At 35.7% G+C, this 24859-nt stretch overlaps 1 protein-coding gene across 1 annotated transcript in view; it reads left to right on the forward strand.

Moving 5' to 3' along the window:
• SEMA3E (semaphorin 3E) overlaps positions 1 to 24859 on the forward strand; it is a 160219-nt gene that overhangs the window by 102896 nt on the left and 32464 nt on the right. The window contains exons 5-6 of the mRNA XM_068400746.1: positions 15737 to 15830; positions 23144 to 23263. Of these exons, the coding sequence (XP_068256847.1) occupies positions 15737 to 15830; positions 23144 to 23263 (214 nt within the window). The remainder of the gene's footprint in view (positions 1 to 15736; positions 15831 to 23143; positions 23264 to 24859) is intronic.

The raw sequence follows: 24859 nt of genomic DNA on the forward strand, positions 1-24859 counted from the left end.
ACAATTTACTGAGCAGGCCAAAGAAAATCAATCTGTTGGAACAAAACATCTAGTTGAAGCTCTTGTTCTTGGTGCTCACTAGTCCCATGTTGCAGGAAATTTTATTTCATTGTTGGCTTGAAACAAAAGTTTACATAAAGTTATCAATTTCTGAATAGCCATTTGTTAAGAAAATGAATCATTACCATTTTTCCTTTGAACAGTGAGAGTATTCTAAAGTCATGATCATAATCATCCTGATCTAATATTTAGCATGTTTTTGTGAGGTGCAATCCAGTTTATGAAAAGGAGCATTCTGTCTCCTGTATAAATAAAGTCTTACATTTTTATGCAACTACGAATTCACACTTTCTTATCAAAACCAGGTTTGAGCTGTGTCTTGCAGAACACTGGGCTCTTGTCAACAAATAGGGAATCCAAAAGGAGGTTTTTGTCTCCAAAACCAGGCAGAATTTTATTGCTTTATTGGCAGATCATTACTCTTGGAACTTACTGAATATCAGAACCTCAAAGTTTCTCAAAAAACAGAGTAAAAATGTCCATTCCCCTGACCAGTCTCCCTAGAAAATATTAATCTAACTTACTATGTACTAATTGAAATGTGCTTTGAAGTCTTTCACAATCAAATTGTACTATGATACATTATATATGTTTAAATGCTTCTTTCATGCTTTTCATGGTTTATAGAAATTTAATGATACTATGTATTCTGTCTTAATACAAATAATTACTTTTGAATATGTTGATCATATAAACCAACAAGCAATAAATATTGGGTTTATTGAATTCTACCTTAAACTTGCGTTGTACCACCAGAGTCTAACCAAATATATTTTTCGAAATCAAATTATTTATAAATTGTATGATATGTTATATATCCATTTGAAATATTAAATATATAATGGTTTACTGCAGTCATTCTATTATAATATTGGTTTAATTGATATTTCTTTGGAATTCCAGGCTGTTCACTTTAGTAAAGCTGTTGCCAGATATTACCTTTCTAAAAATATACAAGTATAGTCACCGACAGCAACACGCAGCTTTTTATCTTTTTCTCTCTTTCTAATTACTTTGACTCTGATGAATGTTGCTTTCCCAAATTTAAAGATTTCAGCAAATTACCCAATGTTTTTGTGCCATTTGGAAATAAAATACAAATTGGGAAAAATAGGAGTGCTGACTTTGGAGACAGAACAACTATTGGTGTTTACAAAAGAACATATTACAAAATCTTGTCCAAAAAAACATAAGCAAGTTAATTGCCAAGCAGTGAGTTCATTATCACTGACTTCATGAAATGCTTTCAAATGTCAAAAATCCATGCAGGTCAGAAAAGGCTGGGATCCTCCAGCTTCTATTTGTCTGTCTCTCAGAAATGAAGGAGAATTATTTCCTTAAACATTTTCTTTTTCTGAAGAAGCAAGAGTCAGACACCCTCCACCCCAAATATCCCATGATGAATTGAGTATGCACCCTTCCTACATGCTCTGTGAGAAAAAAATCTGCGATAAGTCTTCTCAAATATAGAAGATGAAGAAAAGTGTAGAAAAAAATTTACTCTTCTTCCATTCTTACCAAATTGACATTTGTCACTCCTGTTGCCTTTGATGCCAACAAGGCAGGAGAAAGCATCTGCATCCAGTCTCTTCCTTTTGCATTTATATAAACTTCTCAGTTTTGGTAGTAGAAGATGAGTACTGGAAGAAATGCTTTCTGTCTCAGTCTATGTTTTTCCACGTCTAGCTGCTAGTAAAACAGTACTCCACTACTGTTCTATATAGCTCAAAATAGTCTAGCTAAATTATGATGAACCTTAGATACATCAGACGAGCTATCTGCAGTCAGGCAATGATTTTATCTTGATGAGTTATTTCTTCAGCAGAGCAATAGATTTTAGGGGTGCTCCAGAGACCTTCCAACGATCCAAACTGCCTTATTAACTGACTCACAAAGCACCTTTAACAAGTCCAGATGGGAGTTCCACCAAATACGACTAAAGAGATTACTCTGCCTCCATAAGACCTGTAAAATGAGTGGAAATTCCAAAAGAAAACAAAGTGCATAAATAATATCCTAAGTTTTTGCAAACTATATGGTGACAAGATAGAGCTGATTCCTGGAGAGGAAGGCATCTTGGCATGACAAAACCTGTTGAGGGAATGAAAGTTGTGGGAAAGAACAGTGCACGAAGAATTTTTCTCCCAGAACACGCTCTAAATTTTTAATATGTACATTGAGCTGGCAGAGTACCATTTTCAATGCCTCATTTAACTCAGCAAACTGCCTACAGCTCTATTTGTCCACCTCAGAAGGCTGACGGACTAAGTCACCCTTTCCACAAAATGCACTGGTGGTTTCTGGGAGTCTCCCTTAGGTGTTCCTAATTTAATGTATGCCTTATTATGCTATTTCTTCTTCAATTAGACAGATGAGATTCTGCTTATCAGGGAACAAAAGCTCTAAATTCTAAGTCTTTAAGGCCTGTTAGAAAGGAATTGCCTTCAGTGAAGAAGCAAGTATATATGTTTGCTTGGAGGAAAGTTAAGTCAAGTTGGAATTTATGTTTTCTAATCTATGTTGCCCTTAATATTTCATTGTATGTGGGAAGGGGTACTTCTTTTTTCTACATATTCTGTGATCCAAAGCAAAACCAGGATAAGGTTCAAATGTGCAATAAGCTTTCCATCTGCCTCTCTACCCCAAACAAAGGTAGACAACATGAGTTCCTCAGCACTTGCTTTAACAATTGAAGTGAATTGACATTGAAGTTAAGAGAGAATGTTCCAGTCATATCTCAATTTAATTTTTACATGACATAATTCTTCTGCTCCTGACCAGCATTTGGTAATGTCATCATTCTTTCAGCTTTGTTAAGAGACAAAATTGTATACGTATTTATATCTACTATTTTAGTATATTGTTTCTGACGTATTTTTATAATCAAAACAAACAATGATCTGACCAGTTACTCCCTCTCCATGCTTTTTCCTATTACCTCATCTCTGCTCACAGTTTGCAGAGGATTAAGGAGGAAGAACATCTGGTTTCACTGACCAGAAGCGGGTGTTGGTCAGTCCTTCATTAGATAGAATATGTGACAAATTCTTGCCCTGAAAATATTTGCTCAGAGACACAGTGTCCCTCTGCATGGATAAAAAGCCACCAGTTAGAATGCCACCCACTAAATCTTAGCAGGTTTTTCAACTCACTCTATTTATGGAATTGAATCTGCAATTCTAAATACTACAAAATTGTGTATTTATTGCAGTCCTCTGCATCTATAGTTCATGTAAAACTATTCATTAAGCTGGGTGATGTTTAAACTAATATTAAGTGTTCATATATATAAAGTGCTGCCAAGTAAGCAACACAATGTCATAGAAACTTTTACCAGAGGGGTTCATTACATCATCTAGTCTGAATGTCCACATCACAGGCTGTCAAATCTTACCAAAACATCCAAAACCCCAAATTTCAGTTAGATTAAAGAATTTCAGGTTGTAGAAGTTAAATATGCATACATTTCAAGAGAGATTAAAATGGTGCCTAAACTCATAATAGGCAGGAAATTAATTAGGTGAAGATTACCCCAATGCTCACATTATACAACAAAGGTGCTGTGCTGCAAAAGGGAAAAAGAAAAAGCTGAAGACCCACTGCAACCTTAACCTGAAGTATTTCTTACTGAATCCATGGCTTATCTATGTACTCCTAAGAAAATGAGAAAGTACTAGCCAAGCAACACATGAAACAGATTTTCTGCACCAGCTCAAATAACAACCCAACCTCCACAACTGGCCAATGTCCGAACCTTCCAAAAAAAAGACAAACATCCTCTTGTGAAACAGGGCGAAAAAGTTCCTTTTGAATAAATGCATATGATTATGTGAGAAATTAAGGTTCACGAGTTTTGGCTATGATAATTATCTTAATGAAGAACTGTATATGTGAAGCTCAGTAAGGATAATGAAGAAACAGTAATTCTGTTCTTCCTATGCTTTTCTAGGAAAGGGATAATCATAGAAACATAGAATCATAGAATGGTTTGGGTTGGAAGGGACCTTAAAGATCAAATAATGGATATTGCATAAATATAACCAAAGGCTAGAAGGGACCATCAGAACATTTCATGTGGTCAGTCACACACTGCATGAATAATTTCTCCCAGGTATTGAATTAAAATATTTTCAGGAAAATATGTATTGTCATTTCAAAGAATCCAGACAATGGTAACACCACTATTTCTCTGGTAAGCTGTCCTAATATTTAATTACTTTCAATGTTAGGAAATAGCCACTTACTCAAGGTTAAATTTATCTAACTTCAACTTCCTGTCATTTAACCGTGATATGACTTTGATAGCGAAGTTGAAAAGTCTCCCACTCTCTTTTCCATATCTTTTCCACATCTTTTCCACATCTAAGTACCTATGCACAAGATCAAGCCACCTCTTCACTTTTTTTTGATAAGCTGAATAAATATAGTTCCTTAAACCTCCTATCACAAGGATTCCTCAATCATATTTGTGTCCTTCCTGTGAACTCTCTGCAGTATTTTCACATGTTCTGGAAGTGCGGACACTAAAACCAGACATGTTATTCGATGGTGTGTATACAGGCAAGGTCACTTCCCTACCTCTGTTTGAGATTCCTCTTTTCACAGACTCAAGTGCTGAATTCTCAGCACAGTATCACAATGAGAAATCTCTTTTTAGCATTGTGCACTTAATACAAAGTTCTTCGCTGGAGCACAAAGTTATCCCAGTTTACACACTTAGTTGAGGCACTTAATTAGCAGTCTCATATGACAAAGTCAATGAAGAGATTTCTAAAGATACCTGTCACTGTCAGCTGTAACAAGGCACCTAGGATGTCCAAGATCCTAAATGAGGCACCTCCGTCTAATACATGAAATTAGTCTGAACAAGGATCTGAGCCTCCACCTTCTAGGGTATTCTGATGTACTTCAGATATAAACTGTGTTCCCTATTCCAAGACATACCACTTTGGATACAGTTGTATGAAAAGCTACTTTTGTTATCTTCTGGCCTTCCACTCAGTATTGAGAGTATTCCATAACCTGAACAAACCAAGAGCTCTCATTAACCTTTTCTCTTTGTTATTTATGCCTCCCCAGGCTTTTTGTAAACTTTACTAGGGAAGAAAACATATGATTCTTTAAATCACTTTTAAATTAAAAAAATCACCTTTCTATCAAAAACAAAACTTAGGGAAACCTTCGGTAAAGGAGGATTCATCGATGCATACCTAATAATAACTAAACTTTAATATATGTCAGAAGTTTATATTTCTTAATAATTCTACAATGCACATTGTTTCATCAAATAGCTGTGTACTAAGTCAAATGCCCTGGAGAAAGCCAAGTATTCTGTATCAGCACACTTGTTCTTATCAGTCAGTCTTACAAATTGTAACAGACAACAGGTTTGTTTGACAGCACTCTCCATCCATAAAATGAGGTGAATGACATTCATTACTTTTGAATACTGTCTAAATATGGCCATACTTGAAGTTTAAGTTCAATTTGGCAGATCAGTAGAGAATGTGACTTGATCAGCCATATGAAACGAATTTTCATCGTATTAAACTTGCCCTTTGCAAGGTTAAAGAGAGATGGGCAGGATAGAATGAACCAATACAGAGGAATAATACTATTATCCCAAAGAGAAAGAACTACTCCACCTGTGTGGTAATTTGATGGGGGTAGGTAAAATATTCCAGCTCTCATCATAATGATTTTTAGATTTTGCCACCTTTATTTATGAGAGGAAGTATTTATCTTAGTGAGGGCACCTGGTGAAGTCTATGGCATTGTTTGAGGAGTGGAGGTACTGCTCAATAAGATGTTAGTCAGCATAATTAAAACGAGAAAAAACTGAACAATGACAGGGTTTAGTTAATATTTTCACAGGTTTATAAAATGCACCCTTAATATTGTATAATTCTTCCATAATTTATGACTGATAATTATTCTTATTTGACTGAGATCTATCCAGGAAAATTATTGCAGATTAAAAAGTGAACTAAAAAGAAGTATTACTTGCAGTTCATATGTGTCATCACGAGGCAGTGGATCCACTCCTCTGCCCTTTCTTCCAGAATGTCCCACTTTGGCATGCCCTGTTGAAGCTCTGGAAAAGGACTGTTGGGTATCTAAGGCTCCACACTACGGAGACAGACAGAACTTCCCCAGGGTATCTGCTTTCCATCTGAAATCCATTCTCAGTTGAAAGTAGCTGTTGTCCTTTCCATGCCCAACGCATCTGTTGCCCCATCCATCACCAAAGCCTACACTGTAAGCTCAAACCAGAGAGCTGTATCCTTCTTTTTTTAATTTTTTTTTGAAGACCTTTGTCCCCAGTTGTTATGATAGCAATCATTAGATGAGAGGACTTTTATTTGGTATTTGGTCTGATGTGACCCTCACAATCTAACCCCAAGTTTAGCTTGTCAAAACCAAGGGAAAAGGAAAATCTTGGCTAGAGAGGATCTGTGTAAAGACTGTGCACTTCCCCACAGAAATCCCTTCACTTTTGTACAGCAATTTTGTACTATCTTTAGCTCCTCTTTCACCTGGTCATAATGCTATATATCTATATAGAACTGTTCAAACATGCTAATTCTAGAGATCCTTTATGTCATCCCTGGAACTTTCATATATATTATCTATCACATTAGTGCAATATAACAATAAATTATCTTTCCAATGGTCCTATTCTATGCTATAGGACTCTAATAAGTTTATGTGTCCAGTTTAAGGTCATGCAAACGTGTGTCTCCTAAAATTCTGACCAATTCCACTTCTGCTTAAACATTCTGAACTGCTAAGGATAAATGCCTGTGATTTCTATACGCAGGGAGGTTGTTTTTTTTTTTTCCTATTGCCAGAATATTTCACATGCATTAAATCAGGGAAATATATTATTTCTGTCACTTTAGGCCAGATATTTTGACACAAGTCACAACTTGCTAATCCTTTAGCAAACTCAGACAGCAGTCTGACACAGCTCCAGATTTTAAACATGTTTTCAGATTGGAGCCCAGTGTGTCTTAATCATTTAACTGTGGAATAAAATGCATAGACCTGAAAAATACATTTGAATTTTTAGGGAGGATTTAATGTCTGTAATATTTTATGCACTCTCATCTCACAGGACGATTGATCTTTTCAGTATGTCACTGGATAGTAAAGAGGATTGAAAACAGATCCTCAGAAGAAATACTACCTCCCAAATAATCTTAATTATGTCAAATAGCGGAGACCTATTTCAGCCAGTTCTTTGAGGATTCTATTCCTAATATTGTATCCCCATTTGGCTTGGAAAATAAAGTTGAGTGAACACGGAAAGTGAAATTTTAAAAGTTAGTAATCCTCTGACAACAAGTAGAGCAATTTTTTGCCAGTACTTAGATCCTTTTGAAAATTAGTGTTTGGATTTTTTAAAGCAGATATTACATCATGAAATGAAAAGTTCTGTTACTGTTGGCACATCCTTGTGATACTTACCCATATATCTGCGTGCTTGTGTTATGTTGACTTAAATAGGTCAGTAGGTTGCAATAGGAACTTATTAGTATTATTATAAGTATTTTGAGCACAGGTTCCTTTATATAAACTCCATGATATTGATTCATTTTCTATTGATTTTAGAGTTTTAATTTCTTGAATGAGTTAGTTGGATTTATATCAATTAGGCACCTACCTAATATTTGGGACTACAGTTGTCAGATACTGCTAATACACTTTTCTTTAGCACCAAAATTTAGTCTGCTTAAATACAAAAGACTATACGATATGAGATGTCTTTTCAGGCCTGATCCAGTGTATTATATTCTGTTGTTATGCAAAGACAAAATATTTTACTGTATATCTCTTTTACCACGTGCCTTCTTGATGAGGCAAGCATACAGATTAAGACAAGTCATGGAGTTGAGAGTTCATTTTGGAGACATATTTGAATTATATTTTCTGCTGATTTATAGACATGTTCTGTGATATTTTAGATTTTTCTTTTTGTGATGGGGAAGTCAAGGTTCATCCTTCCTAAAAGAAGTCTCTGCATAGTGTATTCAGTGTGTCTTTCTATGTCAAAATTAAAATGTAAGGATAATTGAGTATACAAGATAGAAGAAAAGAAGCTGAAAAAATGTTTTGAAAATATACAGAATGAAAGAATATTTGCAAAAAAGTGTCATGTGAATTTATACTAAAAACTTTATGGTACAAAAGAGAATGGAAATCAAGATAAAGTTTATTCTGAGCATTGCACTTAATTTTCTATTTTAGTCACAAAATTTCTCTGGATTCACTCAGTATACAATTTCTCACATGAGAAAAAAATCCAGTTACACCAGTGAAATGCTCTACAAATCTTATATTTGATTCATTTTGAAATAAGTTATTTGGTTCCTCATGTGAGGCTGTGTGAATGCGCATGGGTATATATGGATGCGCAAAATGCCAGACTTTAAAGTTGCAATGTTAAGATTAAACCAGATTTAAAAATTATTTTAATAAATGGGAAAGTACATACAGGCAACAAATGTTTTCTTTGTTTAGAAATAGCACACCTGCTATGTTAAATATTTTTAAATTTTATTTTCTACAGAATAAAAGCTGTTACTGTCTTGGAGATTTCATAAGTTATTTTATTTCCATGGTGCTAAAGACTGTTGATAAAGCTGCAACTGTGTCCCACTGTGTACCTAACTTGGTGAGGTTTTTAAATCACAGTTTTTTCCATGTGTTACCTTGTGGTTTTGTTACTTTGGTTTTAAGATAGTATTAGGGGAAAAAAATTGAGTACATCATAGAACCAGTGAACCCAAGAACAATATCCCCTATTTTGGGACAAGAGTCTCAGCATCATTCTCGTAAAGAACAAGGGCAAAATTGCAACAGACTTCAATGGAAATGCTCTGTGAGAGGATGTAACCCTGTAAGTGAAAATTAACCTCACAGCTTTTGTACAGAGGTTCGAGGAAAGCTTCTAGACATGCTGTCTTCAGAGTAGGGATGTGAACATCCCCTTGGCAGCCCTCTCCCTCCCATACCCTTTCTATTTGCAGCTCTCCCTCTTGCTCTGGTCTTCAGTCTCCAACTCTGATGACCCTTGCTGAAAACCCACTTTACCAGGTCACTCAGTCAGCCAGTCCATTAGGGTGTCCTTTCCCTGTGGAGTCAGTGTGCTCCAGCGTGTCCCATCCCTTTCCAACAGTCTTCTTCCTCAAACAGGGCACTATGATCAAATAAGGTGAATCTTTGATGTTTACACTCCCTTTTTTCTTGCTTTAGGAATTACTTGAACAGAAAAAAGAACACATCATAATACACTAGCACCACATGGCTTTATTAAAGTTTTTAAAAGAACGTTTCTCATAATCTCGCACGCGCGACGCATCTCTATTTTACACTTTCCCATTTGATCCACTTTGCATGTGAACCTTCTTCTCTTTAAAAAAGTCTCAAATACATGACCCCTAGTAAATAAGATGCAACAAACACAAGTTGCATGTAATGTCATTCTTAGTCTAAGGTTGAATAACTATTAGCTCACTAATGCTAAGAACGAATTTTGTCCAGTGGGTTATAGAAATAATGAATACTACAGCCAGTGTTAAAAACTATATTCACAAAAATCTGCACAGTCTCTCCCCATAATACTGTAAGTATGATTTACCATCCCACAATATAAGTAACATGGACTTCTTAAAAAAAAAAAAAACAACAAACCAAAAGTCACCCCAAAACCCCCAAAACAACCAAAATGTACCAATTGAAAGAAGGCACCAGCCTCTTGGAGAGCAGAGCTTGGCTCTACTGTTGGAGCATATGCATACACAGTCAAGTATGCAATTAAAGGTTCTGAAATGGTTTAAATTTCCTTCTAAAAAACACCATTATGATATGTTTTACTTTTTTGTTACCTGGAAAATAATAAAAATCAAAAGGGAAAAAAAATCTCCTTACAGAAAATCAAATTCTTTTTTCTCATAAAAATAATATTGTAAGAAACCCCAACCAAAGCCTCTATATTTTTAAGTCCCTGATTTAGTGAACAGATACAGCCATTGTACCAACACTGAAAATAGGCTTAGATACTTTACTGAATAAGAATGGAAGTAAGCATATGTTTTAAATTAATCACATGCATAAATGCTGTCTTGAACCAAAGTAAAGCAGCACTTGGCATTAGAGAAAGCAATTTCCTGCAACAGAAGTTAAATGCTGTCTTTAAATTTTAATGGCTCTGATTGACCTTTTCTTTCATTATTATTTATAGCCTACATTATTCTTCATTGTCTAAAATTATCAATTCATACCGAGCTAATGGAAAAATGCTTGGTGCCCTTGGAAATATCTTCTATTTCTTTTTAAACAATGTTATTATTTTAACAATCGTTGAAAGTGTATTACATTTCCTGAGTCATAGGTATCATAAATCAAAGCCAGAGCCCCATTTCTTTTCCCAAACTACATGTAGAAATTTGTAATTCCACTCGAAGCCCTCCATAAGTTTTGTTTGCATAATTTTTAGCCAAACCACTGAAAAATGCCCATAAAATAAATTGAAATGTTGAATTCCTGTGTTGAATAATCTGTGAGAAAACTGTCAGTTTTCTTCTGACATTTCTCAAGAGATTCCAATGTCACAAATAGCAAGGAGGGTTAGAATTATGGTATTAGCCTTCAAAGCTGATTATTAATATGTAACGTTTATTTCATTTAAACTGGCATCCCATGAAAGCTGACACATCTAACATCCGATCTTCAGTTACTCGCTCCAGTGATGGGAATAACTTATTGCAACCATGGAATATTTGGTATGCTGTCCTAAAAGGTGAAGGTGGAACATATCTTTTGGAGGAGTCATTGCTTACATTTCAGTGATTGTTCAGACAGTTACACGCATCTGCAAGCATTTATGAGATACACGTCCTGCTTTATATCAAAACTGATGAGATCCACTTAAGAACTTCTCCAAGTTTCAGTGAAATACAAATTTTTGTCTACCTTCAGTGTTAGCATTAGATTAGATATTTAAGCTACAATCCTTATTCAGAAATTCCAGCTGTTAAAATGTAGATAACGAAAGGATACTATGCATATTCTTCACCAACGGGAAGTCTTGCTCAACCAACTTGATAGCCTTTTATGAGGATGTTACCCGGTGGATAGATGATGGTAAAGCTGTGGATGTGGTCTATCTCGATTTCAGTAAAGCGTTTGACACGGTCTCCCACAGCATCCTCGCAGCTAAACTGAGGAAGTGTGGTCTGGATGATCAGGTAGTGAGGTGGATTGTAAACTGGCTGAAGGAAAGAAGCCAGAGAGTAGTGGTCAGCGGGACAGAGTCCAGTTGGAGGTCTGTGTCTAGCGGAGTTCCGCAAGGGTCGGTTCTGGGACCAGTTCTATTCAATATATTCATTAATGACTTGGATGAGGGATTAGAGTGCACTGTCAGCAAGTTCGCTGATGACACAAAACTGGGAGGAGTGGCTGACACAACGGAAGGCTGCGCAGCCATTCAGAGGGACCTGGACAGGCTGGAGAGTTGGGCGGGGAGAAATTTAATGAAATATAACAAGGGCAAGTGTAGAGTCCTGCATCTGGGCAAGAACAACCCCATGTACCAGTACAAGTTGGGGGCAGAGCTGTTGGAGACCAGCGTAGGGGAAAGGGACCTGGGGGTCCTAGTGGACAACAGGATGACCATGAACCAGCAGTGTGCCCTTGTGGCCAAGAAGGCCAATGGCATCCTGGGGTGGATTAGAAGGGGTGTGGTCAGCAGGTCGAGAGAGGTTCTCCTACCCCTCTACTCTGCCCTGGTGAGGCCGCATCTGGGGAGTACTGTGTCCAGTTCTGGGCCCCTCAGTTCAAGAAGGACAGGGAACTGCTAGAGAGAGTCCAGCGCAGAGCCACGAAGATGATTAAGGGAGTGGAACATCTCCCTTATGAGGAGAGGCTGAGGGAGCTGGGTCTCTTTAGCTTGGAGAAGAGGAGACTGAGGGGTGACCTCATTAATGTTTATAAATATGTAAAGGGCAAGTGTCAAGAGGATGGAGCCAGGCTCTTCTCAGTGACATCCCTTGACAGGACAAGGGGCAATGGGTGCAAGCTGGAGCACAGGAGGTTCCACTTAAATTTGAGGAAAAACTTCTTTACTGTAAGGGTGACTGAACACTGGAACAGGCTGCCCAGAGAGGTTGTGGAGTCTCCTTCTCTGGAGACATTCAAAACCCGCCTGGATGCGTTCCTGTGTGATATGGTCTAGGCAATCCTGCCCCGGCAGGGGGATTGGACTAGATGATCTTTCGAGGTCCCTTCCAATCCCTAACATTCTGTGATTCTGTGATTCTGTGATATGCTTAATATTTTCATTCCATGGTCATATAGTTAGCTGTTTTAAACACTTTCATGTAATGAATGTTAACAGAGATGGGTTTTTCTTTACCATTGATTTCATGCTGATTCTCAGGGGAATGGTTAACTACATTAGTAGCTTTTTCACTGTGATACTATAATTTGATGTACAGTTGACACAAATTCCTTCCACATCATCTGGAAGACTCTCATACTGGCCAAGTCTCCCTAGTCTGTGCATCAGTGGCATTTTACCATGGGAAGATCTGAATATGAAGTGTGGTATATGATGCACTGGTGGGATCATGTCTTGTCCTAGAGCACAAAAAATTTCACTTTCTGTTCCCTTTGTAGGATGAAATGTGAGCCATACACTATAAACCATGAAGTGTGGATAATACAACTTATTCAAATATTGTTTCAAAATAATTTTGTTTCCACAACTGATCACTTCACCTGAGTATTTTTTTTCTGTAATCAGTTTTAAATTGGTTATTTTTTCCTTTCATAGACAAGTCCATTTTTATTTTACTGTGGGGAAAAGTGAACAGAAAGCATTAAGACTAAAAAAATCTATTATATTTTAACTCTCAGTTTCTCTCTCCACTTCTACATCTTTCTCTCTAAAAATTGGGGTTTTTTTCTGTATTGAACTGATTCATTGACAAATAGTTTAGTTGAGATCCCAGAACAGAAACGTTTTCATGAGTAACTTTATTTTTCACACATGAGTAGAGAATAAACAACATCAGACAGATTGTTTTTAGAAATATTTCCTGTATATCATATTTTGTGACAATTATCACTCCCTAGTCCTTTTGCACGGTTTCAAAAGGTTTTTCTTTCCCTTCCTGAGTTCATCTTACTCTTTTTTTTTTTCTGCTGTTGACCCAAAATGTTATGGCATTTAGTTTTGAAAAATACCTAGTATGTGATGTTTGAAAAGTATGGAATGGGGCTGAGATTTACACACACAGAGAAATATTTCTTCGTGGTTTGACATTTACACAACAGCAGAGGGGGAATAGTTGCTACTGATGTACAATTGAAGCTGATACAGCAGAAAATAATATTCCTGCACCAACAGCCTCTACCCAGGATGATTATTTTCTGCCGCATCAGCTTTAACATCAGGCACTAACACGCCAGGGTTAGGCCAACACAGGGCCTTCTGGAGAGGTGAGATTCTGAATGCGTTGTTACCTTGCGAGTTTTAGGACCATTACTTAAATTTTGTATGGTTTTTGCTTGCTATTTTTATTTTGGGGTGGATTTTTCACTTCAAGTAGACATGAAACAAATGTCTCATTGTTCCAGAACTGCATTCTGAGTTGCATCTCATTTTTATAGAAACTCTCTAACTAATAGGAATCTTACTTTATGATCAGAAGTTGCATCAAAATGAATGTATTATTTAGACAGATGGGAATGGAAGACAGATACATCAGCTTGGCTGATCTGGGGATTAAGGAGTGTATAATGCTTTGAAAGGGAGGGGCTTGTAGCAAATTCAAGATTAACTCTTTTAAATGAAACACAGAAATATTCAATTATTCATCAATGACTGGCAACTAACAGCTCTACAACTTTCCAATTTTTATCTTTTTTCTTTCTGTCTTTTTAAACTTTTTTAATTATTATTATTATTACCTTACCAGTTTTCCATCCCATGCAATGGTCAGTACCTCTCCTACTTCTTTGCTCCTTGTACATATTTCTTGGTGTTTTTGGGAGAGCATAACTGTCATGAGTGGAGCTACCTGAAGAAAAGGGAACATTAGTTTTTCTTTTGGGGGCAATTGCACTTGCTTGGGAAGAGAGAGATTTGTAAGTTGTAGTGTGGGATGAGTGGACTTAAGTGAGTGATCTGAAGGAGAGTGGAAAATACAGCGTTGCAGAGAGCAGACATAATCAGGTTTCTGTGTCTCTCAAAAGCAAAACTTTCTAGGGACCAGGATATGCTACAATGCCCCCAAATTAATTTAAATGCAACCAACAGTAAAAAAAGTAACTTGCTATAATGACATAAGGACTAAAAGAACTACATATAACTAAATAAGGACTATCAGGACACAGTGGGAAGGGAAATAATTGCTTATCAACTTTTCCTTATTTCTATTGTGTCCAGTCTAGATATATTGAGGTTTTTCCTGTGCGGATACTGATTTATTCTAATTATAGTCTAATAAAACCTGACTTTTACTTCTAATTATAGTCTATTTATATATATATATATATATTTTTATATTATTTACTTCTAATTATAGTCTAATAAAACCTGTCCAAAAAGCCTTTTGGACCTCTTTGAGAATGTTTGCTGCAAAGGAGAGATCCAGGCATATCCTCCTCAAAATTCTGGGGAATTTGTGGTCCTGTCACATGTAATTTTATGCCTCACAAAATATTTGCCTTAATATATTAGCAATGTGAACCTGAGATTAGTTTACTGAACAGGTAAGTTGCATTATCCAATATGTTGATACAACCTGCATTTCAGTAGCTTTTTGAATAAAACTTACACAGAACTGGAACTGCCAGACTATCGTAATGTTTACTAGTCACACACTTGATGGTTGGGTGGCATATTTTTTATGAAGTTTTCATAGCTTTCTCTCTATTTGCTCTTTTATTCTCACCCATCCCCATGTTTTGTGGTATGCTTTTTTGTTAATATATAAATTAAAAAAATATTGTGCTCTTACTTCATATTTTAATCAGACATTAATGGGCTCTTTTGAGAAAGCTGGGACAAACATAGCATTGTAAATGAAAATTTAAATTGTAAATTCTTTCTCAGCCTCTAAAGCCTCATATGGACAAATTAAACTAAGTTGCCAATATTCTTTTTATACTGGTGTTCTGTTAAATCCACTGCAGAAATCACATCTGCTTTAAAAACAATAATTGGGGATTCATTCCTAAACATACTTTTATGAAGAATATATATAAACATCTCAGCTACCAAGAGAAGATAACAGCATGATATATTTAACAACTGGAAAAAAATTTTTAAAGAGGGAAAACACATTCCATGGCTAGATATCTATTTAATGTTTAGATAATTTGGAGAAAAGATAGAAGAATTTTCACCCCCTACTCCCACAGAAATGAAATAAGTGCAATTTTAGTGCATATTTTACTGATTCTTTTTGGGCAGTGCACATACAAAAGTGATTTGTAGAAATCCAGAGAATTTTCACTAGTACATCAGTGAGCAACCATAATTGTGTTTTCTCCCTAATGATGTCAATCCATTACAAAGGTATAACAAAGTTAAAGCTTGTCTCTAAGGACTCTTTTTCTTTGCCTGTAGGGTTTATGTTGTTTTCTGTGATTTTTTTTTTTAAAGGATCATCTGTTTCAACTGGAATCGCACAGATTTGAGAGAGGACGAGGCAGGTGCCCTTTTGACCCCAGTTCTTCCTTCACCTCCATCTTAATTGGTAATGATCTTTATGTCACAAACCTCATGGTCCTGTCAATCTGTCATTCTGAATCTCTCTCTTCAGCACACCAAAGTGTTGTCAGTCTTCCATTGCAACCTTCCACATGTCAGACTTAATCCTCATGGTGCTGCCCACATTAATATTACATCCTAGGCAGCATTAACTCCAGCAAGGACGTCTGACTGAAGTGGGTAGATGTTATATGACATGTGCCAGCCTGAAGAGGCAATTGATTGTTGTGTAATTTTGGAAACAATAATTTACTACTTTTCTTCAAAGCAAAGCAATATGTCTAGCTTAGTCTTTTACACAATTGAGAGAAACACAAAAAATTTACTACTTTTCATCTACTGAGATGTAACCTGAATAACAAGCATCTTGTAAAAATGTGAATTTAACTGTTTTTATATCAAGCGTTTATTGTTTATATAAATTACAGTTTTTGAGATCAAAATAGATTTTTTCAATGTTGCCATCTAACAAAACTCTAAAACTGCTGATTCTCTGTTAAAAGAGTTGATCTTATACTACACAGTTATAAAAATAGAATCCAGAGCCACAAATCTGTGCTGAGATAATGCTCCTCTGTGCCTTGTTGGTAAGTGTATCACTGTAGGACTGGGACCTTTGAAGTTGTAGTATAACAAACCATATGTTTTTTCCTCTGTAATGTTTTCCTGAAAACATTTTGTGAGATCAAGCAAACACAGTCTTGGCAATATTATAGCACATTGACTAAAAATAGACTGAAGCAGCAGGTAAAGGGTGAAAGCTAGATGCACTTAGGGAGTAGTACAGTGATTTGTTTTTAGAAAACATAAATAAGATGAAAACAGCATTCAAAAGAAATAGTCATTAAAAGAAAGAGCTAGAAAAAAGAGGTTAAAGATCAAATAAATTTTCCACTTTTTAGGGATAAAAAACTTAGAGGATTTTAGAGACCTTTGATATTTACATTTGACTTCATATTTTAAAATCAGACAGCTAAAGTCTCTAATTATTAACTACAATGATATAGATCACCCATGGTGGTGAGGAAGTATCGTCCATGAGTGACAAATGTATTCTTACTTGCTAGGTTTGTTTGTTCCTTTACATTAACAAATTACTTACAAGAAGAATCTTCACCAGTAATGCCAAATCTTTCAAATTGCAGCAATTCACCAAAATATTGTTCATTCCCATTAAAAAACAAATTACAGCTCAAATTCTTAAGAGTTAGTGGGTTAAGAAGTCATGAAAGAAGCAGAAAAAACTGCTGTATTTTGACCGACCTTCCAAAAGCCATGAAGCACAGATCATTACGCTTTTCTTCCACTCTTATTTCTAAATTGTTTCTACAGTTTTTGACAGATTCCAGTCTTAGTTCAGCCTGGGAACAAAGACTCATCCCATGGAATTTGCTGTAGGCCTGAAACCTCATGGTCTAACCTTGAAATCCTTCTCAACCTTTCCTCAGACAGAACTAAGTAAATAAATTAACCTAATCATGTTCCTACTGTGAGATCAATGTGAATTTTATTTGTTAAATGGAAGTCAGATTGTCCCACTGAGCACTTCAAGTCTAATGGTTAGTCCCTGTGTTTCTGGCCTATTTGTTAGTTTGCCTGGATTATGGGAGGTTCTATGGATCCTCACAGTTTTATCTGAAACAGAAATCCATTAAATAAGCTCTTCCCTGATAAAAGTTGATCAGTTTTGGATATCCAATGATAAAGACTTATAAAATCAATCTCACAAAGCTAACAATTCTGTAACGTGGCAAGATTAACAGGAGAAAATAATACATTTTTATCAAATCACTGATACAACACAAAAAAAAAAAACCACAGACTTTCACCCCTTTACCAAAACTAATATGACCTGAGAAAGGTATTTAAAGGCTGTTTTTCCAGGCCTCCATTGGGAATTCTATAATTTCAAGTGATCATAGAAGGATATTTTAAAAGTATAACAAAATAATTCAGAGTTTGTTATTTTATTTATGTTTTTATTTTTTTTTTATATTGTTGGAATTAAACACTTCCAACACTTAGGAAAAATATCCTAAAGAAGTTTGTAATTTCACATATGCTACTATATTCTACTAACTTCTACTAACCAGAGACACACAGCCTTCAGAATAAAAAGAATCAATGCTGCTCCTTAGACTCCAGAATTTATATCCTTTATCTCTGTAGGGAGAAGACATAGATGGAAACACAGTGAATATTAAAGAATCTTTTAACTGACATTTGAAAATGAGACTGAGATCTCTAATGCCAAGTGCACTCTGAAGGAAGGGATGCTCCTTCATTCAGCTGAGCCCTGATTCCAACTCATGGTGGCTATGACCCTATGACAGAAGATAACAGCTACATCATGCTCCCTCCAGGACTGGTCTTCCAGTCTTTCCTCCAGTGTTTGGAGGTTCCCTACTTCTTCATGCACTCCAATTTTCTTAGAAAGTGAAATCCACTCCTGGTATGGAGTGAGCATGCCCTTGGAGGCTGCATCCCAGAATTGCCTTCACTGTCCCATGTAGGTTCAGCCAATGTGCATGTCCTTGAAAAGGTTTTATGCAAATCTATTAGCAAAGGCTTTCACATCCCATCATCCTCTTCTTCTTAACTAAACAATTCAAAACCTGCTTCCACCTCCGCAACTCACATTAACCCAGCAGCCTACACCAGTGTGGCTATAGACTAACAGTGAGGATTAGACTAACAAGGAAACTTTACAGACCTCTGGTAAAATTTAAAGCTTTTAAAATCTTGCTCTTGACAGATCATTTGCACCATCACTAATTAGAACCAGATTTAGCTATAGTAATGTAGGAAGAAAGAGAATCTCTTGTTCTGTATCTCTTCACGTATTTCAACACATCAGTTAAAATACCCACTTCAAGAAAACAATAGTTCGTGACTTGGCTTTAAAACTAAATATCCCTGCTGTCATAAGTTTTATTACAGGTTATCTGACCCAGTGGTAAAGTAGCTTGTGATGAATTCCTCAATTTATGAACAATTAACTTTTAGCAATTTATTGTCAGCATCAGGAAATAGAATAGATGTTGGATAGCAGACAGGCTGAATAAAATGTATATGTTTAGATAAACAGCATACAAAACTTTTGGACTTCTATTTCTAATGAACTCGCCCATCTGCTTTCAATAGCCAAAACTATTTTTGATATCAGATCATGCACACTGATTAGCTTAGATCACACTAGCTCTTGAAAGCTGAGAAATTAGTTTATGTCTATGTTTTGTTACCTACGATACATCACAGGCAGGTGGTGAAAAACTTAAACTACATTTGAATATGCTTTTCTATCCAGGGAATCTATTCCAATAATATTTTCTGATTTTAGAGTTTTAAAACAGTTTGATGTATTTATGTCTTTTTTTTTTACTCTAGACAATGAACTAAAATAAGTACGTTTTCTGTCTAAACAGAAGACAGAATACTCAAGTGACAGACAGAAAACACAAATATACAGAGAAAGTTTACCAGTTAATCAATAGCTAATTTCTTTTTAATTTGTGTTTTTTTTTTTTTCTTCCTACTGTGGAAAGTATCACTTGCTAAAAATATGAATTGATATCCTGATGTTAGTCGTCATGTGAGTAATAACTGGCTGACAGTTAAAGAAATGCATGAAAGGTGCTGCTCTACTCAATAAATGCTACTCCTTTATTCATAACAGAGCTAGTCCACTTTGCAGAAAGTGATATAATGGAGATTTTACACCAAAAGGACTACTGATGAATAATAGCTTATGTTTGCACTACCTTCCAGTTTGAAGCAGGTACACAAAACTTGTTAATAACAAACAAAGGAAACCGCCTTCTAAGGTGGAAGCAGTCTATTTATAGAAATCCCTTGTACATATTAAGTTTTTTAAATTAAATCACATGCTTCAATCTGTTTTACTTTAAGGGTTGTCATCTAGGAATTCTTGGTTTTAGAAGAAAAATGTTGTATTTGATTTTGTCAATATTTTGCTCTGAGAAAAGGGAAAAAAATAAAGGTATCTTTTAGGTGGTCCTAACTGAACTTTAATGTACTCGTTTGCTTGAAAAGAATGCTAGCTAAAAAGTATGCATATATCACTTGAGCTAAAACTTGGTTTTGAGGTCCATGGGTTTTTTTTTTGTTGTTGTTGTTTTTTCAATAAGGAAAAAAGGAAGTTTCTATTCTTGTTTTAGTAGGATTAACCAGACTGTTAAAACTTAAATTTCAGCAATTAATTTGTCAATTACATGTGAAGCTGAGGTTGGAAGAGGGGAGGAGTTGTGAAGGTCTGTGAAATTGCTCAATTTGCAGTTGATCTGCACTGGAAGACACTGGTTTATCAGTGTGAGGTGCAGCAGTATAAAACCCTGCAACCAAGACAGGAGTGAGTTGATATGTAGTAGTAACTTTTCAATCGAGGATAGAAGAGCAGAAAACTTGCCAGGATTTTTCAAACCTCAAGCTCAGGTTGTCTCTAAATTTAGAATTATTCAGCACCTCTAAAAACCTAGCAGTGTTCAAAATTTGTAACATGGATTTAAAGGATGTACAAAAGGGTACTGAAGAAGAAAAGAGAAGGTCCTTTTAATGTCAAAAGTGCAAAAGATCTCAGAATTATGTTGAATGTTCTTGTGCTGCAATCTTTGCCGGTCACACTCATTTGCATTGTCTCATTGCTTTCCTTAGGCAAGGTGACCTGTCTGCTCACACTTGTTACTTGTCTTATGTTTAGTTTAGTAACTCTTCAGGGTAAAAATCAGATATAATTTCTGTATCTGTACAATATCTTTCATAGAACAATATACATTCAAAACTGGAACTTCCATTTTCTCCCCCCAGGATCTCACAGATAAAATCAGAGATAATTTCCTTGGTATATGGTAGAATGCCGTATCAGCTGGTTAGTTACATATACTGACATTTTATACCTATGTCAAACAGAAGTAATAGGCTTCATATCCAAAATTATGAACATTTGGACTTATAAATGTCACTAGTGATACGTGACAAATTATTTACCCGGCACTGATGCATTTTCCAAGACTCACTACAGTGTTGAAAGGATAAAAGCTTAGTGTTTTGTGTTACACATCACCATAACTTAAAAAATCCACCCAGTCTGAGATATTTTTCAAACAGAATTCTTAAAGGGGGACTTACGACTAATGTAATTCATTAATTATGGTTGTGAAGATTGTTTGGAATATTATTCAGACACTGGCAAATTCTGTTGTTTAAGCAGCTCTGTGTTGTTTAAAAAATAAAGCTCTCTGTTAGTTTTGGGTAACCTTAACTTCTGCTGATACTATAATTTATATTTACTTTTCATTTCACTTGCCAATATTTTACCCTAAATCACTAGCATGTATTTTACAAGGCAATATCCATTCTTTATGTGATGAAGCCTAAGGCAAAACTACGCTCAGCTCCGAACCAGCAGAGGTCTTTGAATCAGCCCCAGCTGCCAAACTACAAACTTTTCCGAATCATTATTCAGATTTATGGTACCATTCAATTCATATATAGGTCTTAAGAGAAACAAAATTCACACTCTGAGGGAGGCCAACAAGCAAAATTCCTGTTTTTGCTATAATCCTTTATAAATGCCTGCAAATGTTATTTGAATGGATCAGTCATGTTTATTTTGATTGGGGGGTAGGAAGCCGTGTTACTGAAACCTCTACTCAGATTAGCCACGAACTGGAAATAATTTATTTCCTTCTTCTTGTGCAGTTTAATTCCTGCTGCATTATTTTCTAACATAAGGATGCCACCTAGTGACAATAACTGTCTACTTCTTAAATAGGGCCTAAAAAATTCCTAAGCCCACAAGGATATGAAATATATTATTCTTAATGCTTGGTCAGTCAAGGGGAATTGTACCCATGCATAACTAAAAAGTAGAATTATTGTTGATATTTCACTAAAGTAGAATATATCAGCTATCACAATTTTAGATGGGCCAGATAGAGATGGGCTGGATTTCTGAATGTATGTATGGTCCAGTTGTACCCAACTACATATAGATTTTCAACAGTTATTGGCAATCAGCATATTATTTCTAATATTTTCCTATGCTTGCTTAATTTGTGAATGCCACCTAAACCCTTTGAAAATGGGACCCAATTTCTGTTCCCATAAAATTTTCAGGAAATATTCATTACCAGTTGTGCAGGATGGGTGAGGTCTTGTTTCTACTCTGGTGAATATTTTCAGGATATGAAAACAAGTTATTGCTGGACCAGAGGAAAATAGGCTCTTTTTCTCTGTCCACTGAACACTTAAGGACCTCAGCCAGCAAGTTATACCCAAACTGTAGTTATTTCAGGTAAAGTGGAATAGCTCCAGAAGGCTGACTGACTGGAAAACCCCTTCAGCCTAATAAAACATATGCTTGTTTATAGAAATCACTTCTAAGGTAGCAGGTACTGCTTCTTATCTCTCCAGCTGGGGAGATAACTGCATCCAGCCCTCCAGTATTTTCAGTATGTGCTTCACTAATGAATTTTTTTCAGTCATGTTTTGCACAGAGCCAAATCTGATAACTATGCTCAGGAAACACTCCCCTGTTTGAGGTCTAATGTGTGGATTCAGGTATGGTTTAGCCTTGAGCTGTATCCATGCAGTGTAGCCCAAATCAGTGGTTTGGTGCGGCTATCACTATTCTCTTCCTTAGCAGTGCATCCTCTGAAACCTGCTGCTGCATTTTCATCCCATTTTCTGGCTCCTGTTATTTCTGGCTCCTCATAAACCCCTCATGTCCCTTCCTGTTCTGGGACTAAGCAATTTGTTACTTCTCCTTAGCAAGACCAAGGCATGTCTGTAAGTGCTCAGAAGCAAACCAAACCACTGTGCAGAGTCTTTGCACTGGTGAAAATTTAGGTGACCACAAAGAGTAGGTGTCTCTAGGGCCAGGCACTGAGTGAATGATAGTGAGATCTTTGAACTTAGATGCCTGATGTGGCAGATGTTACTGTGGTAGATGTGGTTAGATGTTAATTTAATGCCTTCATATTTTGTGTGTGAATCTATCCCGAAGTCATTAAGTCAGTTTTGAAAATGAGGCCAAGCCCATGAATGAAATGTAAAATTCTTGTCCTCATGCTGTTCCAACTGTAAATGCAGTGCTGGTAGGAACAATGTCCATATGCTCTTTAGACTGTATGTGACTTGTCTTGCCTTCTTACTTGGATTTGAACAAATACTAATGAGCCATGTTTGTAATGCAATTCCTATCACATACAATGAAATGAATAAGTAGAGCATCACCAAATTGTTTTGTTTTCTTTCTGTTTTTTCTTGTATGGTCTGCAGGTGGTGAACTTTTTACTGGTCTCTACAGCGACTACTGGGGAAGAGACGCTGCTCTATTTCGCACTATGAATCGTATGGCCCATCTCCGAACTGAACCTGATAGTGAGCGCCTGTTGAAAGGTATGGGAAGGAGGAGAGCCAAGAACCAGAGGTGCTTTGGATGACTAGAAAATTTCTGTTTCACCAGAAATTAAAAAAGATATTGTTCATGTATATGTTATCCATTGCGAGACGAATTTGTTTAAACTATCTTTATTCCATGAAATTTTTCATGAACTCCCTGCCAGGATGCACAAATTACAACCTTTATTTTGATTACATATTGGATTTAACAAGTGGCACTTTTAAATCCTTCATTTTTCACTTTAAAAATTGCTTTTAATTTATACACTGAATATTCTATACTATTCCATGATATGCCAGATATAATTAAAATAGTATTTTAAAATTCTCTATTTAAACAATGGGAAATTCTAATCAGAACTTAGCAGTCATTCTTCTAGATGAGATTGTTTTGTCTTTATGTTGCAATAAAACAACTCAATCTCTGCCAAGTTGTGTAGTGAAGAGATGTCATGCAATAACACAAAATAATAAACATATGATGACCATACAGTTAAATTAAATAAAGGTAATTTTAAAGAAGAAAATTAAAATATTCCACAAGAAAAATATTGAGAAAAATCATGTGCTGGGAGATTTAGAAAATGTTTCATACTCTCCAATGTGAAATGTAACTGAATTTCAAATTATTGAAGTTTGTGTGAAATGGAGAGTCAGAATTCTGATTTGTTTTGCTCCAAAAGTATTGCAATATTTCATCATAACAGTAGCATAATTACTGCTAATTTTTTGGCAAGGAGAGTCAATAATTGCCTTTTATGGTGATTCGTATGGTGAGCATCATCTTTTCAGTTTTCTCCCAAATCAGAAGAGAGAAAATAGTTCTGCTGCATACTTCTTCCTACACAAATCTGACCTAAGACTTGAATTAATTTTATTTTTTTTTTAAATGTGTTTAAAACATTCTCACATCTGCTTTAAGTCCAATACTTAGACCCTTGCTGAACTGAGTGTTTAGACTGGCTATATATGGGTAGTAACAATTAGGTGGATATTTACAATATGCAAGTGAAGTTTCTCTTCTGTTCTCTCTGGAAGATTTCATTTTTTAAAATATAGAATTCTCTAAATTATGGCCTCAAACTTTGCTTTTCATGTTGTCTATACTTGAAATTTAAATTTGCAGAAAAGGAATATTTTCAAATGTATATCAAAAACACTTCAGAAAATTAGCAAGTGCTGTATCAGTGTCTTAAAATGCAATGACTGTTTTCATAGAGAATAGGAAGTTAGAAAATTTTTCCATTACCCACTGCTTCTTAAGAAATCATACTAATTCTATGAATGACATTCTCATTTCAAGAACTTATAAAAACTTTGCTACAACTCAGTGAGATGAAATCATTCACAGCTCCGCTGGGTGTGGGGTTAAAAGGTATACAGGCATGGACTGAAGTCTGAACTTACATTTCAACTTTGCAGCAAAATGTCAAAACAGGAAAAATTCAGAAGGTTTTTATTTCATGACAAAGATACACAATGCATCTTCTATCTATCTATGAAGATATATGTTCATATAACTTCTATTAGCTGAACTACCAGAGCTTTTTCTTTATCTAAAAGGCTGTTTGTCTGAAGTTGACATTCCTACAC

This window comes from Nyctibius grandis, chromosome 5 (assembly GCF_013368605.1).
Source record: "Nyctibius grandis isolate bNycGra1 chromosome 5, bNycGra1.pri, whole genome shotgun sequence".
Taxonomy (NCBI): Eukaryota; Metazoa; Chordata; class Aves; order Nyctibiiformes; family Nyctibiidae; genus Nyctibius; species Nyctibius grandis.